This window comes from Rhipicephalus microplus, chromosome 6, assembly GCF_043290135.1.
Source record: "Rhipicephalus microplus isolate Deutch F79 chromosome 6, USDA_Rmic, whole genome shotgun sequence".
NCBI lineage: Eukaryota > Metazoa > Arthropoda > Arachnida > Ixodida > Ixodidae > Rhipicephalus > Rhipicephalus microplus.
The window spans coordinates 111,978,439-112,005,679 of NC_134705.1; the positions used below are offsets into that span (position 1 = coordinate 111,978,439).

General features: G+C 49.6%; 1 protein-coding gene across 13 annotated transcripts in view; it reads right to left on the reverse strand.

Annotated features, from left to right (window-relative positions):
- Positions 1-27,241, reverse strand: part of LOC119167419 (echinoderm microtubule-associated protein-like 2) — a 218,094-nt gene that overhangs the window by 145,664 nt on the left and 45,189 nt on the right. For 2 of the 13 annotated variants that reach the window (XM_075866423.1, XM_075866426.1), the window contains exon 1: positions 22,035-23,536. The exons of 2 other annotated variants lie outside the window; for them this stretch is intronic. In XM_075866423.1, coding sequence (XP_075722538.1) covers positions 22,035-22,131 — 97 coding nt within the window. In that variant the 5' untranslated portion in view covers positions 22,132-23,536. Of the gene's footprint in view, positions 1-22,034; positions 23,539-27,241 lie in introns of those variants that run through there. 9 more of the 13 variants (XM_075866428.1, XM_075866430.1, XM_075866434.1 and 6 more) reach the window with 7 other exon arrangements.

Here is a 27,241-nt window from a genome sequence, read left to right on the forward strand (position 1 = left end):
GAGTGTGTACACGAAATGGCCACGTACATATATAGGTAAAGACACCGTGTAAGCAGAGCCAGACAAAAAAAAAAATACCAAGGAAACCTCGCGTTTGCGCCTCTGCATTATATGAACGGTGCTTCGTGGCTGCTGCAGAGAGCACGGGCAGAGGACGGCCGCCGCGCCAATTAAGGGAGCAACGACGGAACGGCCTATTACGCCAATTACACGCATTGCGCCGGGGAAGGCTGTTTTTTTTTGGTTTCTTATTTTGTTCTTTTATAGCGCAATAACACGCATAGTTTTTATTTAGTATACCTGCGTAATGAGGAAAAAATAAACTCAAATAAATAAAGCTAGATGGCGACAATAGACAACACCACCTAGAACTAGGATGCGTGGCTTTAAAAAAAAAAGAATCACAAACGAAACGGGGACGTCACAAGTTGATGAGAAGCAGAGGCGAGAGAGTGAATAAGACGAAAATAAAATGAGGCATTGCCGCGGCCATTTCGGCTTTTCTTTCCCGACGCACATGACCTCTGCGGCGGAGACAGGCGCGACGACGTAGAAGGACCATTATACTTGGAAATCCACAGACAAGGGGGCAAAAAAACGATGAAATGACGAGAAAACTAAGGAAGAAGAAGCCAAAACAGCACTGTGGCCACCATTTTGACCGTTTTAAGCACAAAAAAAAACAAAAAAAAAACAGACGACCTGGAAGTTGAGCCGGCTAGACGCATCATTCTGCGTGAAGCAGACAATCAACGCAAGACAGCAATGGTTTCGTATGTATTTGTTTGTGCATGAGTCACTGTGTGAGTGCATGCATGTATGTGTGTGTATATGTCTATGCGTGTATATATGTTTATGTGTATGTATCCGTCTGCGTGTGCTTATGTGTGTCCGCGTCCATGAGTGCACACATGTATGTATGTGTATGGATGTGTGTAATGGGGAGTAAATAGTACGACAAAAAAAAAATGACATCCCGAAGGTCACGTCGCGCCCACGGCGACGGAATACAAAAAAAAGGGCCACCCGACCGGCGACCACGCTATATCCCACAAGCAGCGTAAAGCAGCCCGCATTAAAGTATGGAAAATGATAATTCCTGAGCAACAAAGAAAGAGCCGGCCGCGGGCGATCCAGGAAGAAAAAGACACTCGGAGGGGGGACACATTTCGAGAAGGCAGTGCCCGCCGTTTCCTCGCGGGCGCGCGCCAGCGGAGCACCATAAAAAGGAGGCTGCGGTTTCGCCCATCAGCGACAAAGGAGGCCGCCAACCCCATGGCTACAGGGTCGCGTTATGCCACAGCCGCTGTCCCCCCACCCCGGAACCATTTACGCCTTCCGCGAAGCACATCACATTAGCGCGGTTCGTAAGCGTAGCATCATATGCCGAGCCTCGCTGCCTTCTATATAGAGAGCGGACCGGATGAATATAGACTTTATATTCACTCATTCATTCCGTCTAGCGGTGATGGTGCACGGAAGATGAAAAGTCGGGCGGAACTCCTTTTCGTGGATGAAGCGCGGCTGTAACGGTTATACATAGCAATTTACAGTTAATTTTCACCAGGTTTTTCGGAAAAGTAGCAACCGCCGCTTGCATAAGTGGTCCGGAACATGTTAAATTCCGTATTCGAGCCCCTGACAACAACAGAACGAGCCTAGCAGACAATATAAAGGCCACGGAAAGCGTATATGAGATTAATTGTTGTCGTTAACTGTAGTGTCCAAGAGGTGGCGTAAATTGAAATCAAGTGGACGAGAAATCAGTCTTTCCATAGGTGGGATTTGATTTCCGTCGGTTAAATTTGAATCCACAACCTTCGAACCACGCGTCCCAACGAAGTGGATGGGGAAGCGCCTTCCTTCGTAGCTGGAATTGGCAGAGCATAAGCTCCGTTATTCGAAGGTGTGTGTGTGTGGGGGGGGCGGGGGGTGGGGGTTATATCCGACCGATGGAGAGGGAGATTTTTTCTGGTCTACAACCGTTCATGTCAGTTTACGTCACTGGTACCGCACTATGTAGTGCAGAACAATAATTAACGTCCTCTACGTCTTTCCTGGACCAATTTATTGTTCGATTCATGTGGTTGCATATAAATGTATACGAGCCCCTCGGAAACAGTTCCTTTATTTATTTTTTTCGTCGAAACAAGAAAGTCACGTTTGTTGGTCACACTCGAGTGCATTCGCAAGGCACGCCACTACTGCGTCGACCGAGTATCTCACCGAGCAGAGAGGCGACGGCCGCGAAGAGCGAGAGACAGCTCAGACACCGGAAGCAGCAGCTGTTGCCGCTTGACCACCGGCTAAAAAGAGAGGCGCCGCCACAATCGTGGAAGCGCGCGCACAACAGACGCTGCCCGCGGCCCATAAAGAGCGGCCGATCCTGCTTCGCAGCAGCTGCCTGCACGACTTTCGAAAAGAAAGCCGCAAACAAATGCGACAGCAAAACGAGGAAGGAAAAAGGTGCGGCACGCAGGCGTCACCACCAGGGAATCAAACAAACAACTATAATGCAGGGAACGGGCGTTCAGGAACCGTGGTCTTCCGAAGAAAGCAGGGGAACCTCGAGCGGCCGCCTTCCCGGTATGGTATGAAGCGGGCATCGGCCCATACACTTGGACTCTCGTGACCACACGCTCAGGGAAAACTAGATGACCATTGTCCTCTTTCGCCATTTTCAGTTGGGGCGCCGTTACTGCAAAAACGCTCTCTCTCTCTCTCTCTCTCTCTCTCTCTCTCTCTCTCTCTCTCTCTCTCTCTCTCTCTCTCTCTCTCTCTCTCTCTCTCTCTTTCTCTCTCACTCGTATAAACTCACGCACGTACTTTACTAAAGAGATCCCTATCCGCACGAAAAAGCTGACGTCACGCTTTCATGGCTCAGCGATCACGAAGCGACCGGCTCGCTGGCCTCACTTCACGGGCAAACTTTCCTAAAATGAGTGCAAGAGGGGGAGAGCGGAGTGCTCAACGAACATTCATGTTTGTTCGTGCGTACATATACACACGCATGTTTAATGCAAAGATGTAGCTGCGGGGGTAAGGCGTTTAAACGCCAATAACCCTCCCGTCCCCTTCACCGTGGCTGCACCAAGGCTTGGTTTGGCTCATGGGTGAAACCAGGGGGGAGGGGGGGGTTCGAACTCCTTAAAAAATTTTCGATTTCCTTGCGTATAACACAGGCACCTATACAAACGCACGCACGAACACACTTAAAATATGGTTATCCCCCCCCCCCCCCCCACCCCTGAAAAAAATTCTGGCTACGCTCCTCGTTTGCTCCATTACCGGACAGTCTGAAGAAGAAAACGAAGCGATGGAGAGTGGTGCATGCGCAACAGGTTTTCTTTCGCTCAACATCGTTCTCTAAAACTAAAGAAAGAAAAAAAAGTGAAGGAAGATATATTCTAAACAACGCTACCGGGCAAGCAACCAACTAACCAGCTTGCCCGCGATGGTTATCATATATATAAGCTGCGAAGGTTTCTCTTCCGACGACAGTATCCGCAATCGACTGCGCCAGGATCTCGCCGATTCATCTGGCGCACTCCAGACGCATTTGCAGTGTTACGTGGCGACCACGAGAAATGCGGAAAAGACGGCGCCCAAAAGCGCAGGCACGCACAGAAAAAGGCTAGAGAGAGAGGGCTGGCTTATGGTCGCGAGGCCGCTACGAAGCGAGAAGGTATAGCGTGCAGCAGCCGCTACATCCCTGACCTCAGTGAATTCTCTTCGTTCTTATTTTTGTGCTGCCCAAGATCTCGTCGCACATCTTCCCTCCGAGGTCACGACCACAATAACAGAGCGGCCGCCGCAGCGCAGTGGTCGTCATGACAACGTAGACGCGCGTTTCGTAACAAACTGGAAGACAAAAAAAAAGGCACAAAAAAATAAAACGGTGACAATACGCAGCAAGTAGTGCGAACGATAGGGGTAATGAACAGGAAGAAGTGTGTACGAGCCGGGCTTTAGCTCTTTGAAAGCAGCTGCAAGCAAGGTAGGCAGCTCGGGTTTTTCACAGTATAATTGACGCGAGCTTCTTAGAAACGCACCTGTAGAGTATAATAATGGTGGATGTTGGACCTCCCGAAACCATGAGATATGATTATTAGAGACGCCGTACCGGAGCATTCCGCAAATTTTGACCACCTCGTCTTCGTTAACCCGCCCGCTAATCTACGCACACTGGTCGCCATTGCATGCGGCCTCCATGGAAACGGGGCCGCCGCTGCTGGGATTTACCCCCCGTATTCTAGAACGTCCCTTCACTCAACGCTTCGCCTTCACATGAGAGAGCCGACGGGAGCGCCATCTCTAGGTACGGCAAGTCACTGCATATCAGCGATAGTCTGCTGCGATTCTCGAGTAGTGCAGCGTCATTTTTAACCGAGCGATGGCGCAGTGCTCAACTCTGTTCAGCGAAAGGTGAAAGTCGAGTCGAGGAGCGTTAGTGAATACGGGGCTCAGTCTCGCGAACCTTCGGGTAAGCATGTCGAGCAGTGTATACAACCATTACACCATCGCGGCGAGGATGCTTTACAAGCGTGCTTCGCGATTTTCTGAAAATCGCTTCGATTTATTCTTGGTTATTCCCCTGTAGTTTATATTATCATAGACCTTGTTAGTCTATTAGGCAGTGATTAGAACCACTGTTAAACTTGTTTTATAGGCCTGTGTCGACAATTGCGTGACCACGCGGCCGGAGACAATGGACGGCCGACAAAACCGCGGCCCCTGATACGCTACGCACTTCAAACGCTCTCCTTACACGTAACTGTTTCTCGTAAAATATTGGGCGGTGCTATATCGAGAGGCCCCCGAGAGCGCACTTCCGCTTTGCTTATATAGCTCCCGACAGGCAGTCGCGACAAAGTGCCTGCAGACGCAAGGACCGGACGGCTGCAGCGGCACGAAGCAGGCGGTGTTGTAGTTTGAGTGATGTTCTTAACGAAGAAAATGCGAAACAAGAAAAAAAGATGTACGAGAGAAAAAAGAAGTAAAGAAAGGGGCTTCGAAAGAGGCATTTGTCACCCGTCAGCGAAAGACAGAGCGCGTGCCTCTACGACTTACGAGGGGGATACAAACGCAACCACGCATAGCACGCATCACGCGACCACAACACCAAGAACTGCGGCGAGTGAAACGCGCGGAAGCCTATGCCCCTAAATAAGAGCGCGCTACGAGACTCTCTATGAGAGGGAGATGAAAGAGAGACAAAACAAGCACAACACATATGCGAGAGAGTATAAGAGCGTTCATCAGCGAGAGATCGGAGTCAAAGAGGAGTCGGGTGGTAAGGGGGTTGTTATTGTGGAAGGAGCAAAACACACCCTTCTTCAACCTCCTCCTCGTTTCTCAAGACGAGTGTACAGTACAGCTAGACGACGTCTCGTACCACGTCGTCGTCGTCAACTGGACGGGCGCGTCTCCAAAAAAGAAACCGCCTCAAGGCTGCAAGACCTAGGAGCTATAGAGTAGTGCAAGTGAGCGCGGCGGAAGAGATTACAGAGAAGAGCGCCGCAAAAGGAAATAGATGAGACTACAGACGAGGAGGAGGGACGGGGGGGGGGGGGGGATTTTGCTTGTGCCGAGAATGGAGTTGTCACGCGCGCAACCAAGAACGAGGTCCCACACTCTTCATATGACATGCGACTCTCTTGACGAACGTCGATTAAGAAGACACGGTGTGCCAAACGGCGCCACAGCGCCGAGCTTTCTATACGCACTTATACACGTATACATCGCAGTGCTCCGAAAGACAATGGATGACGCGGAGCAAAGATTATTAGGCGCGGAGCAAAGATTATTAGGATTATTGTTGTTGATGTTTTTTCTGCTCATGGACAGAGCCCACAAATCGAGCGAGAATTCATCCCCCTTACGGATCGCCGTAAAAACCGAGCGCTATTACCTACTATATAGTCTTTTTTGAAGTTCGAAGATAAAACGGCGCCGACCACGTTTCCGCGTGCTTTCGCAACCCGTATGTATCGAACGAGGAGCGCAAAATGAAGGACGCCAATTCTCCGACCGTCTATCGCCTCGTTCATTAGCGAAAACAGCGGGTCTCTGGAACGCGACCGCGTAGTCTGAGAGGGCGACGACCGGCGGCAGCTCCAAAACATCGTGCCGAACGACCCGCGGCGGCATGTGCGAGCTTCTCCCCTCTTCCCCCCCCCCTCCCCCCGCAAGAGACGCCGCGCCAACAGCGCGACCGTCCGGGCCGTTTTGCTTCATACCGTCCATTTTATCTTTCAATTCGCAACAAAGACTTCGGCGTGTGCATTCGTTCCCTTTGCGAGCGCGCACGAAACGCGCCGCCAGCGTCTCGGGTGTCGTTGTTGCTCTCATCCGAAGGAGAATAGCCCTCTTCGCTGACGGGTATACACAAGTAAACGATGCACGCGTCCAGGGCAGCTGGCGAATCGCGGCTGCTCCGGCCGCAATTTCGGCGACGCGCTTCAGCGCGCAGCCTACAACACGCGACCCCTCGTGGAAAGCTTTTAAGAGGACCGCTGTGAAGGGTCAACGAAGGGCCGTGGAGCAGGGGGATCACGTGTTCTGCGACAATGACGACACCAACGGCACAAACCCGAACGTCCTAAAGCGTGCCACATGGGAAACAACGCGAAATACCCGGACAGTATAAAGGAACACATACAAGTTTATTGTATGCGGCGAAGATCGTAAATAAATACATATCAACGTAACAGCCCTCGTCCACATTTGATTGATTTGTGGGGTTTAACGTCCCAAAACCACCATATGATTATAAGAGACGCCGTAGTGGAGGGCTCCGGTAATTTTGACCACCTGGGGTTCTTTAACGTGCGCCCAAATCTGAGCACACGGGCCTACAACATTTCCGCCTCCATCGAAAATGCAGCCGCCGCAGCCGGGAATCGAACCCGCGACCTGCGGGTCAGCAGCCGAGTACCTTAGCCACTAGACCACCGCGGCGGGGCCCTCGTCCACATTTTGGAGATACGTATTATTCACGTTTTGCGCAGCGACCAACTGCACTTGCAAGTCTGCGTTTTATATATACGACTGGTTGTAAGAGTGCCTTTATACTGTCCCTGTCTTACGCGCTGCTTCCCCTACAACACGTCAAAACAACGCACCGACAAGTTCACCTTTAAAGCGTGGCGACAGTCCACAACCACGAAGTATACGGTAAGTGGACTGCAGACAAGCAAGATACGGGCATGAAAGTGCCAGCCAATTATTAGCAGACGTGTGCTCAGCTGTATACACTTTGTCGATGAATACCGAAGGAAAGTACAGATGGCCACCGTGGACTGCACCATATGGCGCATACGTGGAGCATACGGCGCTGACTGGCCCGTATGTTCCTTATAACATATCGATCAAATGCACTGTACATTCGAAACAATAAGCCTAAGAAATCAATACACACCGGTCTCCCAAACAATACAGCATTCCTTTGTGATGGTTAATTTTTTTGTTGTACACGATGAGCATAGGTTTGGAAACTTTAGGATGTACATGGGGTTACGGAAGGATGTACGTGGGGTTAGGATGTACATGGGATTATGATGAACAAATGTTACGGAAGGCTAAAGACAAACCAAAACATGGCACACTTCCTTTTTTTTTTTTTTTCGTAAGTGTTTCGCGCTACGTAAAGTTCCTAGATCTCCAATGAAGCATATGTTTGTTGTTAGCGGTCCGCATTATAGCACAGCGATAAAAAACGTTTAAACAACGAACTCAATGCAATATAATAAATGCAAATCTAACCCTTACTCAGGTATCGGCTGATCCGGACTTCTCTTTCGATTCTACCACTGCTCTAATAACTTTCATGCCATAAAAGTTATTTTAAATCAATCAATCAAATAATTGAAGTGCGCGGAAGTACGGCCTGTTTGAGAAAAAGTAAAATAAAAAAAAACAAGAACGACGCAAAAAATGCGCGCGGGAAAAGTAAAGAAAACAAGACGTTTCCCGCCCAAGCAGCAGCAGCTCCAGTCGACCTGTGGACGAGAAAAGGTCAGGGGCGATAAAAAAGAGACGACGAAGCCGCGAAGCTAAGGAAGGGGGAGCGAGAGAGAAATCCGCGCGTCGACAAACAAGCGCGCGCGCGTATATCAAGAAGCAGCTCAAAAATCGGGGCCACGCTTCCTCGTTAGCGGCGAGGTATCGGGCCATCGGGCGTTCAATGGGCGCGACAACGAACCGCGCCACACTCACAACGACGGCCCTCCGGGAACGCCAGTGAATGCGTGTATACGTGTAGAAATGTACGCGACAGATCGAGGAACGGGGAAGTGACGACACGCGTGTACACGGCAAGTGTGCATGTGCAGCACGTAGACAAGCAGTCCGTGTACGCAAACACTTCACAGAGAGAGGAGAGAGGGGGGCTCCTTTTATGGAGAGCGCCTTCCTGAAGCCCGCATGCCACGCTGCGGTAAAGAGGTTCTACACACGAACCGTCACCCGACGTTTCTGCAAGACCGAGAACTTCATACGACTCAATGGGCCGCAGCAATTGGCGGTCATGGTTCGGCTTGCGGCGATATGGAGAGTGCTTTCGCCAGCGTTACGAGACGGCGCGCAAACATCTTCCTTCCTTTTTTATTATATGCAGTCATTTTACACGCTTCCTGTGCCACCTTGCTATTTTATTCTTTTCCACGCCATTCTTTCCACGCTACACAACTTCTCTTTAGCCATAACTAGACTCTTACTGCGCCGCAAAACGTCACATATCGTCGCTCTCTCTTTCTCTTTCCTTTTCTTTCTTAGTACTTCTCGCAAACAAACATCGCCTATTTGGCCTCGGATGTTCACCCACTTCTCGAGCACCCTCCGTTATGACGAGAGAACTCCCAGCTGCCAACGTAGCTCTTCGCCGACCCCTTTATTTACGATGGAATGCCGGGCCTGTCTCACCGTGCTAGGTGCGAAGAAAGAAACGTCGCAAGTGCTGTGCACTTAAGCGCTGTTGTTGGGGAAAAGTATAGGCAGCCTGTAGCCCCCTTGAGATAGCGAGGAAATAACGGTGGGTTTCTTTTGTTATATAGGCAGTGCAACTACGTGCTGTAGAGGTTCCCGGCTAAGTGGCACTGTATTGTAGGGCGTGGTCTTGCAGCTTATGTACCGCTCTACAAGTGGCGTGGCGTAGTGAACGGCATTGGTTGCTTTATAGCGCTTTCGGAATACCATAAAAGCGAGCAGACATAACAAGCCGTGCCCCTGCGGTGACACACACACACACACACACACACACACACACACACACACACACACACACACACACACACACACACACACACACACACACAAAGAATAAGCAATAAACACACATAAGCATGTGAAATATAATTATTTCCTGACCAACGACCACCCATTTTTCTGCAACGGCATATACAATTATTAACCACCGTGTTTGCAACAATACAACCGGTACTACTTAGCATTGGCTAACAATGGCTAAACGTTGGCTAAAGCATATCAAGCAAATAAGGGTTTGTCCGTTAAACTTTTAATATGGTTGCGGGATATGTGGCAGGATATTCGACCAAAAGGGTTGTTATGCCAGCGAGTCCTCGTCAAACGTCCGTGCCTCTGAAAAAGGCAATCTGGGTCAAGGCCAGCCCGCAGTCCGCCTGGCGCGATCAACTCGACGGCGTGAACACGCGCGGCGCCCCTCTGGCCCACGTGCATTGAGTCAGCTGCGCACGTGACAGCGAGCCGGCGTCCTCGTGTCTGGTGGTCTGACACATGGCGCGGCGACCCCATTGGAGGAATCTGCCCTGACGACCAGCGGCGCTTCTGATTGGACATTTTGGTTGGACCCGGTGTAAATAAAAGAAGCCCTGCGGCGCGTCGCGATCGGCGGTCCTACGAGAGAGGAGTCCCCATGTCGGAGAGCCGACATGTGTGTGAGTCGGCGGTCTCAGGCGAAAAGTTGACCTATGTATTAGAGAGGAGAGCTCTGCTCTTCGAGTCTCTGTCGGCCCCAGTGCCGAAATTGTAACGCCTCTGTATATATGCTGTACATAAACCTTGTTTAACTCACCGTCGTCTCGTCCGCTCGTCTTATCAGTTCTGCGCAGAAGCAGTCGCGAGCTGATAAACATACGCTACCAAACGGCTGGTGACCTTCCCGGCGGAGTTGAAAGCAGTGGCGCCTTCGGGGCCGTGTTGGCGTCCCCGTCTTTCGCAACAGTGGTGGCTTCGGCGGGATCGGTCCGTCTTGCGCAACAGGGTGTAGTGCCCTCCATGTATCTCTCACTACATGCAGGACATAATTCGAAAGTGCTCGGCCGCAGCTCCTTCTTCAGACTGTATGCAATTATGACATCGAATATTATTCTTTCATTATTATTATTATTATTATTATTATTTCAATCTCTTTATATTTTGAAACTTTTGTGAAACTGAAACGCAGCAGCCTGCTCAATTTAACACCACGAAATCAGTTTGTTCTTTATTTTTTCATCTTATGGAGGAACGTCCATAGAGCGATCCAGACGGAAAACTTCAAAATTTCAAGAAAAGTCGAGACAGCTTAGAAGTGTGTACATGCAATAAAAAGCAATCGACTCAATGCGCTCGGCGCGTCGTGTGAACTACTTTAACGCGTACATAAAGATATGAGGGAGGGGGGGAGAGAGGGGTCAATGAAGTATAGGGACGGACCTCCAACAAAGGCCCGTGTCTTATACCCTACGAAAAATTAATGAAAAACAAGGCTCCAGCACCCATAGGGCCTTACTGGAGAGCCACCAGAACACAATGGAAGCTAATCGAATCAGTGTGGGGTGAAATATGTTCTGCGCCCTCGCAGCTCCTACCCTCCTCAATACAAAACCACTCGGAATAGGTCAAGTGGGCGGGTGGCAATTATTCGAACAGCGTCGTCCGTCGTGTACTGCTCCTTGGCGCGCCAAAGGTCGAACGAATATACACGGTAGGAACCAACAGAGGGGGAAAAAACGCACCTCGCTTCGTTTCAACTTTCGGCGCAGTCGCGCCGCCATTGTATGCAGGCCAGATGAGGAAGCGATGCCACGCGGTGAATTGGGAACGCCTTCGCCCTCGATCATCTTCCTGCTATCGCCGAAGCTCGGGCGAAAGTTCGGACACGGCTTCGGGTTATAGGCCGCGGACCCGTGCGAATACAGATTAGGGGCTCCTAATTAGCGATTTAGGAAGAAGATACCACGTGAACGACCGCGGGACTTCCTCATCGACCATCTATCAAGAGGTTTTACCGGTAAAAACAGGCCCAAAATTAACTCATCCCGAGTAGGAATCAATTAACCAACGAGCCGGAAAACGAGGTCAGCTAGGAGACATGCACAACTTAACGCCGACACGAGGGTTAGCGGCAGGAGAAACCGAAACTATACGTCGGCACGCAATTACGCTTGCCTCCGGGACATGTGATATGGCGGCGACTAGCTATCGGCACACCTGTGTGCAGTCTATACAGCACGAATAAACTTGTGTATAGGAGTTGGGGCTGGCAGTTACTAGCCGTTAATCGGGGGAACGAACGACCGACTGCGATAACCGAAGAAATTTAGGTTAGGGCGTAGAATAAGAGACGTGGTGCGTCCATAACGAACTTTGAGCGTACTTATGCTATCCAGGCACACTATAACCTAAAAGCTCCTAATAACTTATGCCGAAGCACGCCCCGATGACACCGAGACTATCCATAAGACAGCTGCACTTGCCCCCTTCACCCCGTCCCCCCCTACAGTTACAAAGGGTTGAAGAGTCAAAAGAAATTGATTACTTCTTTTTCTATACACTACAAGAAAGCGTTCTCCGCATGTTTGTGTAGGGAGAGGAAGGAAAACTGGCAACCGCTGGTTGGTCGCACGAAACGACACGACTTTCTCAGAGAGTACGCTTCGGCTTCTTGGTTGCCGGGACATTCGTCATGGTCCGGAAAATCTTCCTGAGAAATCCGTATTCGTGTTGTCGCTCCGTTTCAAGCTTGCAATAACAGCAGCACGTGTTGCTATTGAAGAAACTTCCGGTCACTTCAGTTATCCCTTCCTGACACCGAAGCAGACAGCCTGTTTTGCAAGGTGTGCCAGAGTAAGAAAAAAAACACTCTTTTTTTGCACTTTCAGATAAAACGTAGGTGCTTAACGTTAACGACTAACTCTTAAAACCTCCTCGCGGAATTCCGCAGAACCGACTTGCATGTTTGTGTAGCTTGTGAGCTTCACAGCCAACATCCAGCGATGGATATAGTAAGCTGGTCGGGATTTGTTCATTTGTTTTGCTGCTGCTGCTGCTGTCTTCACTTTTCCGTATTACACGTATTAAGTTAGCGAGGAAGCTCAAACGTCTCCCACACCGTCACAAAACTTCGACTGCGTCGCCAACACAACCTCGCACAGACAACCAGAAAAAAACATTCCAGGAATTCGCGCGGCCGAACCGAACAGCTCTATACGGTTCGCACCACCTCACCTTGTATAGCCTGAGAAATGCTTATCAGTCGCATCTGAAACACGGAGGACGCCGACGCTCGGAACAACAAAAACAAACGGGTCAAATCACACACTCTCTCTATGTACACACTATATAAACGCGTATAAAGAACAGCACGGCGTTCCAGTTTCCTAAAGCGAGGCGTCGCAGGTTACGTGGGACACACACACACACGCCTTCGCACACAACTTTATACGTGTACTCACAGCTATATCTATAAACAGCTCAAGGCAAGCAGCGCGTGGGAACGAAAGAAAGAAAAAAAAACACCAAGAAAGAACACGAAAGGGTAAAACGTCGGTGCCGTCTACCGACGTATACTTCCTTCCTTCGAACACACTTGCAGTCTTCAGTGAATCACTCGAGGCACCGCCCTCGCATCGTACCCTTTTATTATTATTTTTATCGTTTCCTCCGACTTTCACGGCAAAGAGCGCGCCAATAGCAGTACCGACCGAGATATTATGCGGACGCACACACGCACGCTTTCCGGCACTCGTTCGAAAACAAACTCACGCTGACATACGTACACAGAAACATACGCACCAGCAAATAAAAAAAACGTTCCCAGAAACGTATGCACTGGCGGACATACGCGTAGTATACTACATGCGCCACGGAGGTACGTACGTTATGCACGGTACTCAATTCATATATGCAGCACGCCGCGCACCGCAAGAAGAGCATCGCTCAGTTCCCACCAATGCGAGACGAAGGTGCGTGTGCAAACTAGTTGCGTGCAGTACAGACAGGACCTGCGGTATATGCATGCGTGTAAGACCTAGCACAACGGGCTACTACTACACAAAAGTGGCTTGTATAACGTAGTAATCGTTGCGACCTTCGCAACGAAGTGACCTACATTACGAAGTAGCTACAGAGGACACCGTTCTTAAGGTGTCTGAGAATAATGCGCATAAAATTATGTCGTTACGCTGCTGAGGAAAAGGGCGTGGGCCCTTTTGCTTGCACGGCGGCCGCGGTCCAATGGTGGGAAAATACAAAAAAAAACACCCATGTGGTATGACTCATGCGCATCTTAAAGAAATCGAAATGAAAATTATTCTGGACTCCAGCAATAAAAACAAACATGCGTTCTACACAATCAAGCCATTGTTGTGGTACGTAAAACCCCGCAAGTCAATTGAGAACCCCACATTTTATTTTTACAGAAGTTATAGAAAATCAGACTCCGCAAAACAACACAGCCATCTACTTGACGGAGGGATTTGAGGAAAATGTACACTTTTCGCAGACAGCGTCAGATTTGCGGATAGGAAATCACACATACAAGTTTGCATGCGTGCGTGCGTGCGTGAGTGAGTGAGTAAATGAATGAGTGAGTGAAAAAGTGAGTGAATGAGCGAGCGTACCGGTTGGAACCAGCAATCAAGCTACGCTTACATTCAGAAAGCAGAGCCGTAACGCAGGTGTGATGGTTAAGGAACGTTCGTCACTATGTTTGCTGATAGCGGACGAGAAAGCATTAACATGAACTTTTTATTTCATGGCATGGGTGGAACGGCTGACGACGCACGGATACGCTACCGTGTGCAGCGCCGTTGAGTCGGACGTCGCGGCCAACCCAGCAGTCAGGGTCGCAACTCCGGAGGTCCCGGATCAGGCCACGGCTCACGAGGACCACACCCGGTAGGCCTCGCCCACGAACCTGCTCCCGGCCACTGCACCCAGGCAGGAGCCGTTCAGCAGGCCCCGTCCTTGCACCTTGCACCGGCCGGCGGACTCGACCCCGAGCGAACACGCCGGAGCTCGACCTAGCCGACACGTACGGGTCCCACGTCCGGCTCAGGAACGCTCCAGGAACTCGTCCTCTCGAGCGGCGCACTGCTTCGTCTGCCTTCGTGGCCTCCACCCTCGAGCTCTCTTTTCCGCACGTTCCTTCTTGGCCAGGGCACCGCCAGGTACCCTCGGGTGCACCCTGCAGCTCATGAGCTCGTGGCCCACGTCCGAGTCTGGCCCGTCGCTCGGCGATCCTAGATTCAGCCAGTCTCTCCCCTGGCATCTGAATCCTCGGCCACCCTGAATCCTCACCCGGCTCCGTGCTCCTCTGTGCGCACTCCCGCGTCTCGCCCGGCAGAACATCTCGCTCGTCCCTTGCCGAAGTGCGACGCTCTGGTGACACCGGCGCTTGATGGCATGGGTGCGGCCACGGAGCAGTAAACCCGCATCGGAGACGCGATGCTCCATGCGGGGCATGGCCAGCCCGTCCAGCGAAGAGCGTGCGCCGAGACGCATGCTCGACGCAACCGTGACCATTAGCCAGGCCACGTTCATCGCTGTGTCGAACGGCTGACCGTGGAGACGCCTCGCCGAGATCCGCGATGCCCTCGGCAAGGAAGAGAACAGCAGGCCAGGCCGCGCCCCGAGATGCAGTACTCGTGCCGGCAACGCCGCCCCAGCTGGTAGTTGGACGGCAGTAGCGTGGACGGCCGCGTTCCCTGGCCGGGACCTGGATCGCCTGCGTCCGACGCTTCGGCCCGCTGTCTCCCGTCTGCCGCTGCTTCGGCTCGTCCCCAGCCACAAAGCCCACTGCCACGTGATGGTCGCCCGTGGCCCAATCGTGGCACGCCACCTCTATGGGCCACCACAGGTCCTCAGCTGATTGGCGCACAGTTGCCTCGTAATCGCACGTGCCTTCTCTTCTTCATTTCTTGTTGTCGCCTTCGTGCCACCTGCTCTCCGCTCGTCTTCTTCAGTTCTGGTTTGATGCTCCTCGGCGTCTTTAAGTCCTTTCCTTACAGCAGGGCAAGGGGGGAGCAAAGGGTTCTCAGTACACGCCACGAGTTGGTGCCAGCTAGTTGACCTCTATTATCTCGAAGCCCAGCCGCACATTTTACCTGACCGGACAACAGCGTGTCATATATAAGGATGGAACACGCGCGCTCTTCAGCACGTGCTTGCTTGCCCATTAAATGCGCATATTTTGTCGAGCTCAGCTTCTCATCGACTCGTACATTTCTGTATACGCACGACGTCGCCATTCAATGGAGACATGCAAGCTGTCGTATAGTGCCTCCCAGGCAACCCTAAAGTTCTCAACTAAACTGCATGCGATACAATTAACGCAGTGGAGGCTCGCGTTTACAACATACGGCGGACAAATGTCACGTCGCCGAGATGTCCCGCAGATGTCTGCGTATACGTTGTACATACAAGAAGAGCGACGGGGACGAGAGCTGTGCGAGGACGACGCTCGAAAAACGGCCACAGCTGCAGTCATTGAACGCGAAGTTTATGTTTAGGTTTCTTTTCTTTCTTTTTTTTTTTTAGCTCACATGTGCGGTCAGGATCGCTGTCTGTCCGCTCCTTCGTGTCAACATTGGACAGCTGTGACAATTTCGGTTTCTACATTTGTTTTGTTTTTTCCTCGTGTGTGGCGCACGACGCTTCTCGAGTATCGAGGTGGGGCCGGCTGCGATGAAGATATCGGGTGAAGGTCATACGGCCCGACGCTGAAGTGTGCACACAACGAGCACACAGCGATTGGCGTCGCAATATCCTTCCTGTGCGCACATATGGCGCTCTCGTAGGGCTGCGAAGGGGGCGAATGATATCACACGACACTGACCCGCTATAGCTCGCCTTCGTCGATATACTAAATATCGAATGCTGCCAGCAGGTTAGGCAACCAAAAGCGACAAAACAATCGCTCCTTAAAGTATGGTTATATTCTTTATTCACAAATTAACGACGCGTGAGGAGGGAGAGTAAAAATGAGGTGAACAGATGAGATTAAGGAGTTATACAGGTACAACGTGGCAGCAGACAACGCACGACCGGGTCGATTGGCGGAACATGGGAGAGGCCTTTGCACCTGCATTAGACGTAGTCCGGCTGACCATGATGATAATGATCCCGCTCAGCCCGAAAGCGTTACGGAAGGGGAGATATAGACAGACAAGACATATATCTTCGTCAACACTGCACACCTGGTCACATGATGGTCGATTTCACAGACGATAGCTTTAATTTAAAAAAATTGGCATGCAGGTTCCGTATTCCTTCATTTCGCACTGGTGATCAGTTGGTGCCGGTAAGTATAGTTTGGCGGTTTCAAAGTAACTTTCGCGATTTATTCCGGTTAATAAAATTTTGAAACAGATGTTTTAGCCGCAAGCTTTTTTTTTTTTTTTCGGGGCGAGACGATCAAGATTCTCAATCCAAGTTCTTTCGTAGCTGAACAACTGCAGTACTTTCCACACCTATCTAAGTCGAAGCTGCAGCGGCTCTGTTTTGTAGTGTTTCCTCCTAATCAGACGTACTTGAAATCAAACATACACGACGTATGTGCACCACGTATCAAAGTCGACGCCTTACCGAGCAATCCTCCTTAAGCTCTCGGCTGCACGTAAAAGTGCGTGGGCATTGCCTTCAGGAGAACCACTGACAAACATTTAAAAAGGTAAATATGCGTGCAGTGCAGGCAAGCAAACGGTCCGTTATGCCATCCACGTGGTCGTCTCCGTGGAATCAGCGTGCGAATGTATGCTTAAAATATATGTCAAGCCACGAACAGGGCGCACCTCCGCCCGCCCAGACCTCTCTGTACAATGCGAAAAAAACATTTTTAAACAAAGAGAAAAAAATTATAGCACACCAGTGAGATGCTTTGACATTATATACTCCAAGGAGTTTTTCGTTTTGCGAGTAGCCACGCGGAAAGTGCAAGACCTCCCTTCCCCCCCCCCCCCCCACCAAAAAAAAAAAAGAACGCCAAACGGGCAAAGGGAGGATATGGAAAGGGGAGAAAAGTGCACGCAACTGTCGGTGTGCATTTTTTTTTTTTGCTTTTTTACCTAGGCGCCAAGCAACATATACATCACCACCGCATTTCCGTCGATGCATATAGCGTTGTTTGTTTGCCGCCGCAAGATGACAGATATGCCCGCGTATACGCAAGAACACACGCGCCATTTTTCTGCATCCAATCCCGCTGCACGCAATTTCCGCAGAGAAGCGTTGGAGGTCCCTCCTCTCCCGCTTTGTCCGCACCCACAAGAAACTGGGCCAGCCCCGGTGCAGCATTGACGAAGTCGACTAAAGAACTCGGGCGTACGCATATGTGCACAACAAAGCAAGCTAAACCCGCATAAAAAGGCCGGATAGCTTCCAGCGACGCCGACACAACAGGTATTCGCGGCGCGGGTACACGGGGTATATGTCACAGGGTTATCGTACACGTAATGCATCTATTGTACCCGCACGTTTTTTTCTGGGACGCAGCTTGAGCCTCCGAATTCCTCGATACGTTTCTCGTCCATGCCAGCGCGAAGCCTTGTAAGCGTACAGACGGGACTTGTATTCGTGGCAGACGTGCGTGAAGACACACACTTAGAGCACGTGTAGGCACGCGAGTGATCGAAATTTCTGTATAGGAGCCTATAGACAAAAAAAGTACACTTGGACTTTGTGATTCCGATGACTCAGCTCCGAGGAGGGTGCCACGAGGCATTTCCATTTCTCAAATTTCTCCGGACGTGTGTTCTCTTTAAAAATATCTATACACCCCAAGATGACGCACCGGCCCAAAGGTCGCGCTTTCGATCACTGCCCCGGCGGTCACCATTCGTCGGAGGCGGAACGGTCAAGGCCCGCGTGCCATGAGATGTCAGTGCACGTGAAAAAAAAATAATGATAAGCACCAGACGGTCGAAATTTCTGGAGCCCTCCACTATATGGCGTCTCTCGTAATGATAGCGTGGTTTTGGAACGTTAAAACCTATATATATATTACTATACACAAGGATATTCTTCGTGTTCTCCCATTGCTTATCAGTTTTCTGTAACAATTCCAAAACTAACAACGAAAAAAAAAACTCTAAAAACTGAAACACAACACGTATCATGAGTGGTCTGACAGCCGTGACCGGCTGACCTGGACGCATTTCAATGAACAGCTTGCATTCTGACAGCGGCTCAGGGCATGTCCTCAATTTGTGGGGAATCTCCGAACGGATGACAGTTACGAGATGGAACATCTCCTTCGGTGGCGGTGGCCATAGGTTTGTGTACGCCACTTGTTTATGCTAGTATAGTGTCTAATTGTAGCCAAAAGGGAGCAATAAACATAGCTCATTAGATGAACTGAACCTTCTGCGCAGTAAATATGTCTTCACTTAATTAGCCTCACTGTGCTGTGCATGACTGTGACCGATCACTTTGGCGTAGTCACTTCGGCGTTCGACGAATCGTTCGACGCGCCGCGTTCCTGAACCGACATTTAAACTATTCTATTACTCCCCCTTCTTCGAAAAGAATGCAGCCAAAAACTAATTACGGCCTTTATTTTGAGCATAAAATTTCATTATTATTATGTCAGATTGGAACATGGCTAACTGCACATTAACGAAGTCTTTATTACGCGCCAATTAGGCTTAATTACTCAAACTCAAACAAAACAAGGCATGACTACATTTTCTTTTGTGGAGCGTAATGTAACGTGCCCTTAGAATCATCGTATGTAAGTAAGCACCGCCTGCACATTCGTAGAAGGTGAATCCTTATTCGCGCCTGATGGGTATATGAAAAAGAAGAATAAAGAAAAGATGTATATTTTTGTATGCAACAAGCCATGCCTGCAAACCGTATCGTCGTGCTTGCTGCCAAACAGCTAAATTCAGCGCGGCGTTTTCTTATCGATCGTCGCAATTTTAAAGTTGAGAAACTGTAGTATAGCCAGGCGAGACCGCCGCGTAACATCGACGCCGCGGCATGGCGTTAAGCCCTGAACTCTCCTTTCTTCTTCTAGTTCTTCTTTTTTGTTACAAGGACTTATCAGAGTTTCAAATCTGCGATGGAACTATGCAAGAAGAAAGAGAGATGGAGGGATCTCCCCACACCGGAAGCATTAGGCGTTCCCCGCCACTCAATCACACTGCACCATTGATTTCAAACTTCACACAGGGGATTGAGAGAAAAAAAAAGAGGGGAGGGGGCGGCAAAGGAGAACGAGCTAAAGAAAGCGGAGCTTTCACCAGGATGTGGGGGTACTCAAGCATTGTGCGGCCGCCCTATAGAATCGAACTTTCGGGCGAGCTGTAGGCAGGCTGCTCGCGGGATTTTCTTAAAAGAGACGAGTTGCGGGGGCAAGCTTTTCACACGTGGACGGCGCGATCAACGGGACTCCTTAAAAAGGGAACATTTCAGATGCATGTACGGCGCAACACAAGAATACAGCATCGCGAGTTGGCAAGTTGGTGGATGTTCATGGTAGAATATTTTACAGCGCAACGGGTTACAGCGACGGTCAGCGCTGTGTCTGTCCGTCTCTAAACCCGTAGCGCTGTGAAATATTCTACGATGAACAAGAATGCAGCTTTACTGCAATCTGCTGATAAGAGAGCTTCCAGCGGTTACAATGGAGCCAGCCATGCATCATATGATGAACGGTGGTGTTCTTCGGAAAAATCGTCGAATCCCCCCGTGTTCATTGGTTGGGTCAACAACAAGAGGGCGCTTTAACGGTCCACTTGACCAATGAGAACTGAAAACGAATAATTTCACAAAATGTATAGGGAATGGGAGATAATCGTGGGGCTCCCCTGGCGCCGTCCCTGTCACTAACATCATCTCCTTCATAACGATTAAGTCTAGAAGTCGGCATCAAGTTTATATTTATAGTTCCAAATGATAGCACATAATAAAGTGCCCTGCATATATAGAAGATGAGATATGTGGAAAGCGCTAAGGGGCAGCTAGTATACAAAAAAAGCTACAATAAAGATGAGTTAACATGAAAACAGAGAAGGCAAAACGTCAGGCAGGCAACATCATACCATTTGCCATGCATGGACTTCGGGCCCCACATATCGAGCTGATGACCCCGTACGACCTTTAACCCTTACTAACAATGTTCTTCATTTTCTTCAAAAAAAACGGAAGTCTCGTGTGCGGTTAATGCTATAGCTTAAGACGCAGTCCAACCCGTTTCGAAAAGTGACCTGAAAACTGACCAGCAAAGACCGTTAACTATAACGACCAGAACGTGTCATCAGCGATGCCTTTGACGACGTACACTATATATTGCGAATTTTGGGAGGAGCGTACTCGAGAAAACTGCCGCAGGAAACGCGCGGTTTGCCGTACAACTTACTCCTGATTGGTCAGTTTCGTGTTAGCTCTGCGAAAGCTCTGTAATCGCCACATGCAGCCCAGTTCCACACGAAAAGTACAAGCAGCCATTAATTGAAGAGGCAGCGCGGAGGCACCCTCTTTTGCCCGTCCAAGCGAAACAACTCGTGTAATGAGCACCACAACGGACGACAAAAGTACGCAGTCAGATATTGCGTATTGTAACTCGTCAATTAAGTGGGCTTTGCCGCTCGATAATCAATAACGAGGAGCACGGTACATCTTTCTTCCGATCGTACAATTTTCGGCGCTTAAAACCCGGTCGACGTGCCCGAAATCTACGCCCCATGCAGTCCTCGTTATTTTGTATGACGTTTTTTTTTTTCTACTTCGCCCCAGTTTTGGTCAAATTATGCTTTCCAAGCCAATTATGTGTATGGCTAAGTACATGCAAGCACCAACATCCAGATAAGAATTATCGAGTAGCAGCTTGACATCACGCACGATTACAACACGTGAGAGCCAAGTATACCGTCCCATACACAGATATCCCTCGAAAAAGGATCACCCGAGTTATTGATTACTGATCACGACTGTATATCGATGTAACGACTCAGAAAGACACCAAGACAATTGGAGAAGTAGGGAAACAGTTTATCTCTGGTCACGTGGGGCTTTTTTCGTAAGCCGAGCACAAGATTGAGTACAGGAGTGCGTTCCAACCATAATTCGAATAGAAGTTGCATCCGCCCACAGTGTGCACTTGCTCGCCTGAAGAACGTCGGAGTCAAATAACTGCCAATTCACGACCTCACCCACAAAATGAGGGCCGGGGGGACATACAAGATCATTACAGCCTTCTAAGTTACGGTTTTAATAGTGGGGTTTCATGTGCCAACACAATCGCATGACTATAAGGCATTCACGCTGTTTGGGGTGGCTTTATTATGTTTATGTGAAGTTGTACAACCATGTCCAAGTGCATCTGTGTTTCTGGCGTTTTCAACACACAACCCCTCCTCCCACCATTCATTGTGTGTCACAACCGATAAACATCGGCATCTCATGCACTTTCTGAATCTCGTGCACGGCGAACGTGGGCGCATACGTCGGAGGTATAACCGCGAGCTGTTTCTAGTTTACGGGAACATCTGTCCGACTGCGAACCCCGATACAATAGTACGCATAGACAATTCCCGTAAGACATCTGGGCGCCACGGTCTTGGTCTTTTAAGTCTGCGTTTTCTTGTTTTTGAATATCGCGACGTGAATTAAAAAGGACATGAAGCATCGTATGCCGCAACCCAACCATACTCATTCGTAACACTGTCCGTTTAGCCCAAAACAGAGACATTAAAGCCCATCCGTAAAATAGTCTATATACCTAAGTTACGCTTCTAGTACACTGTACCTAAGTAGAGATATCAGCCACAAAGAGGACCGAAAGGCCTCACCGTCTTCACGCATCGTCTGCTCCTGGCTGACGCCGCCTCCACCGCCTTCGTCGCAGCTGTCCTGGAAGCGAACCTCCTTGTGACCGTTAATCCTCATGGTGATGGTGGGGCTGTGCCACGATGAAGCACCAGACTGGGTTGACGACGAGGACCAACCGAGTGCAGACTAAACTACGGCTCCCTTCTTTTCTCGGCGCGGGAAACAAACGCCACGAGATGGCCGCGAAGACAAAAGAACAAAGCCCTCGATTTTCGCGCAGATGTCGAGCCTCCGAGTCGATCACGTGAAGACAGGCAGGGGATATAAGAGCTTTCGAAGTACGCGGGGAGGTTTAGTTCCCAAGTCTACACAACGGCTAATCAGACAAGTTCACTGCGCACACCACCGCCGCTAGCAGCACCCTTCGAGACGTCAAGAAAGCAGACGACAATACGGTGCACCCTTTCAATATATATATAAGGCCAGCAGCAGACGGTCTGGTGCACACTTCTTCAACAAGTTCCAGCGAGGTGCGTCAGGCGAGCGACAGACGACCTGGCGCCAGCTTTTTCAAAACGTGAAACAAGTGACAGACGATAAGGTGTAACCTTCTTCACCAACACCTTCAAGCGATGAACAGAAGTTGTGGCACAAACTTCTTCAACGCGTTCAAGTAAGGAACAGACGAATCGGTGCACACTTCTTCAACACGTCGGGCATGCGACAGACGGAACTGGTGCACTTCAACACGTCAAGCGAGTAGCGGTCGCTCTAGTGCACGCTTCAGGACGTCGAGCGGACAGCAGACGACCTGTTGCCCGACGATATTCTTTTGTGTCAGGTACGTGACAGACGACGACCGTGCGCCACGACGCGACATTCGCGTCTGCTCGCGCAGACGTCTGGAAAAACAGGACCGCACGCCCCCCTACTACTACGCGTATTTCCCGCTTTGAACACACAAACACGCGCCCCCGCACACGCAACGATGACGGCAACAACCGACGCTCGTCCGCACCACCAAGCCGCCAGAGGCAGACTGAGGACGGCCCGGTTTTAGAGAATGAGCAGCCGGCTTCGGGCCGCCGCCGCTCTCGGCTGTAGCAGACGACGCGGTTGTAGCAGACGAACCGGAAGAGCACGGCGGCGCTGCGCCAGTTCAGATGGAGAGAAGGAAAGAAGGCAAAATGATGTCGACTAGTGGCGCCACGCTGAGGAAACCGATCGAAGCTCTCCTTACGCGGCATTTGTCAAAATTTCACGGCCACGTGCCGATTCTCACACGAATACTGAGCCCCTAGTTATTGGACGGTTGATTAATTACGAGAAAAGTGGCGGTTTAAAATCACGGTGGTGTAGCTTCCGACAACAAAAATGAAACTTCATACCGCAAATGGTTCTGTGCATGCCAACGCAACGGAAGCGAGCACTGTAACTCAGCCCCAACTATGCCGCAGTATATATGCCACATATGCACTACACAACTATATTACAAGTATATGAAATAAATACGACTTCGAACAAGGCCTTGGCTTAAATCTATAGCCACAGCACACGAATTCCAGACAGGAACACAACTGCCCAAGTTCTCTGGAAAAATCCCATTATGAGAAGTTAGACAGCAATAATTAAAATGATAATTACTATCCCAGCACCTCTTATACAGCGTTCGGAAGTCTATAAGACTGCAACTGTACGTTGCGCCCCGTAGATATAATGATTTCACAATAAAACATCCAAACTTCACGTCACTCTTACACATACATGTGGAGAACCTGTGTGTTTTAACTTCTCACACGTTTTCATACAACGTAGATATGTTGAAAACCAAATGACACATGTTGAAACAAATAAAGAACTTGGAGGACGTTTGAGCTTCGCTTTCGAGAGTATATAGAACGCGATATCACAATCGGGCACCGTGACCATTGCCTTCACATTCGGCAGACAGGCCTTTCATATCAGCGGACACCGCACCAGCTAAAAAAGCAAATCAAATAAATAAACTGCAACTTTGAAGACGTGACCTTCAAGCAGAAAGCTCTGCAGTAGATAAGCAACTAGATGAGCAGGGTTCGTATCGCTATAACTACAGTTTCGAGAACGTCACGTTCAAGTGAACTATCAGCGCCCCCCTCATCCCCCCCCCCTCCCCGCAGATACTAAATGCGAACGTCACGAAAAAAAGCTACCCCCATGCGAACGCTTTTACACAATGAAGAAAAACTAAACAGAAGAAAAGCCAGTAAGAACAACTCCGAACCACTTAACAACTATCCAAACAGAATTAAATGACCCCTATATAGCGTAGCATTTCAAAAACAAAACTTCGTGGCCTCGCTGTTAGCGCCATGCGCGATCAATACGCACTCTTTCATTACGCGATACGCACGCGATAAGGATTCCTTAAAGGCATATCTCCTTCCAAGCATTCGCAACGCGGCTCTTTTTTCAAATAGGTCCATTGTCTTTAGACTCGCGGTCCTATAAACAGATACGTGTATTCTGCGTCGAAGCAGCCATCTCGAGCCTTCATCATTCTACATCACTGGGCTGTTTGCTGAGCCGCCAACCCATTTGTTAAGGTGTCTCACACAACGCCGTCTGTGGCTGCCTATCCCACTGGCAGTCGCGTTGTTCTTCACGTTGTTTGGCACATGTTTTTTTAGTCCTTCACGTTGTTCCTTCGGCCAGACGCCTTGACTCGTCGGCGCTGCTTTATCCGGCGCCTCTCCCGACTGGGGATGCCCTTGTTCTGTCAGCAGCTGGATGCCATCGCGATTGGAGTCACGTATTCAATCGATACGGTTCAGCGATTCCCGGCTCAGCACGCGCAGCACCCTCTTCAAATCGATCCTTGCAGTAGCGGAGCATGGCGCGCGGAGCCAAGCCAAGGCAATCTTGATAACGGAACCCGTTTTTATACCTAGCCCCGTTCCCCGACGCTCTATCTCCTTACATTAGAGTAAGCACATCCTCTGTTATCTGTGCATGTACATAAACAGACGCGCCTTTGAAAAACTCTTGAGCAAAGTATTTATAGGTGCGCGAGAGCTCGGTTAACAGACGGGTGCAGACGAGTGGCAGAATAATTTTGATTAAAAATGAAGCCGACGACCACAGATTAGCTAGCAGACGATCGCTAACCAGTTAGCACGCAGACGAAAGCTAACGCAGAAGACCGCTATGCGGCCAGCAAACGACCGCTGAGCAGAGCACTGCAAAGCAGACAAGAGACGACTGTAAAGAAGCTAACACATATCCGCTAAATTGTTAGCTGACAACCGCTAAAAATCCAACAGACGAACGCTAAGCAGCTACAGACTAGGCGACCGCTGCGCAGTTATAGGAGACGACCGCTGAGCAGCCCACAGGTAACTGCTAGCCCAGTTATCAGACAACCACTATAACGGTCACAGATGACTGCTAAACAATTAGCGCATACGACCTCTAGGCAGTCAGCAGACGACCGCTGAGCACACAATATAAGACCACTAAGCAGCTGGCAGAAGACCGTTAAGCAACAAGCAGACGACCACGCTAATATACCTTGACAAACAAGACGCGCTGCTAGCAGACGATGCAAACCGCCCTCTTAACCGAAACGCAACAAAGCAATAAGCGGATACTACACGACGCAACGAGCAGACGTAAACACCGCACTACGGCAGACAAAAAAACAAAATTCAGCAAGAAAAAAAGTCGTAAAAAATAAATAAATGCGGCGCACATTCCCGAAAAAACAACCGCGTAAGCTTGCAAACGACAGTGAAAAAGACGCTTAGCCGAAGTCGTGGACCTTAAGCGGATGAGAATATGTCCTCGCGCCAGAGGCAAAAATAAAACTGAAGCAATACTTAATAACTAAGCACGTTGGCAGGAAACAAGTATAGTCTTCGCAACGTTGTCACGCGAGGTTTTTCTTTTTTTTTTTTTTTGTTTTCTTATCTTCGACTAGCGCACTAGAAGATGAGCTGGCACAGAGCCAAGCTAAAGAGAAGAAGCCCTAAAAAGCATGCAGTGCATTTTGTCAACGCCTCGTTCACTCACTTAAAACAGGGACGCATGCTATTCAGCTCTGGCTTAGACGCGGAACAGCGCTCTATCTATGCGACACTCAGCGGGGGCAATCCAGCGGGCCCGGACAGCGGTGGAAAGGGTATACGCCTCACCGCACAAAACGTCGGGGTGGCCTGACCCGGGCCGGTAACCCTACAGGGTTTCTTTTTTAAAAAAAATAAAGTTTTTTCCGTCCGTCCGTCTGAAGTACGTGTCTCGTGCACTTCTGTAGAAACAAAGCAACGACGCCTCACACAAGACAACGTTGAATATTTTCGCAGCTGGGACGCGCTGTTTGGCAGGCGAATTGTCATACTTATAGCTTGGGTCATGCGAACAACGTACAGCCGTCAGCACCTTTAACACGAACGCTCAGCAACGTGCCCTGCAACATTTTGATTGACGCTGACGCCACGCACGCTTGGGTTCTGTTGCCAAGATGCTAACCATACATGCCGACATGCTACCCAAGCCTATACCGAGGTATTATCTCAACAAAAGCACCCAGCACTTCACGGCTGGCGTCAATCAAACTAAAGCCCAGGCCACGCATCGAAGTGTTCGTGTTAAAGGTGCTGACGGCTGTACATGTATTTGCAATGTGCTTACACCTACACAGTCACAACTGCCTCAGAAATTGGACGTTTTCGATAAGGTTTCGACACCGACTTCATTGCGAAGTACAGTTAGGCAACACTGGTGGATACCTTGAGCACATTTTTTTTTTTTTTACACGGCATGAGAAAACGTACACGCCTATGTGTATGAAAAGCTTTATTTAGGCCTGTCAGGGCGTGAACTATAGCATAGCTACATACAGAACATTTCGGTGGCAGACCGAAAAACTATCGGCGTTAGCTTTGACGCTTGGTACATATTCTATAGGCACACCACCACAGCACTCACACACGCTTGAAATGACCAGCCCAAAAAGAGCATTGATTTTGCATAGAGCCCAACCAAAGCCTGAATCGGAGTGTCAGAACGATAAAACAGAAACAAAATCGCATTTTTTTTTCAGGAGCAGTCACCTAGAAACTTAATATATTTACGCGACTTCAGTCACAGCTTGGTAAACTTACTAGCTCCAGAGGGAAAATCCCAGAAAGAATTTAGCCAAAATAAACGTATACTCACATATCTCTAACTGCATCAAAGCAAGCCGCCA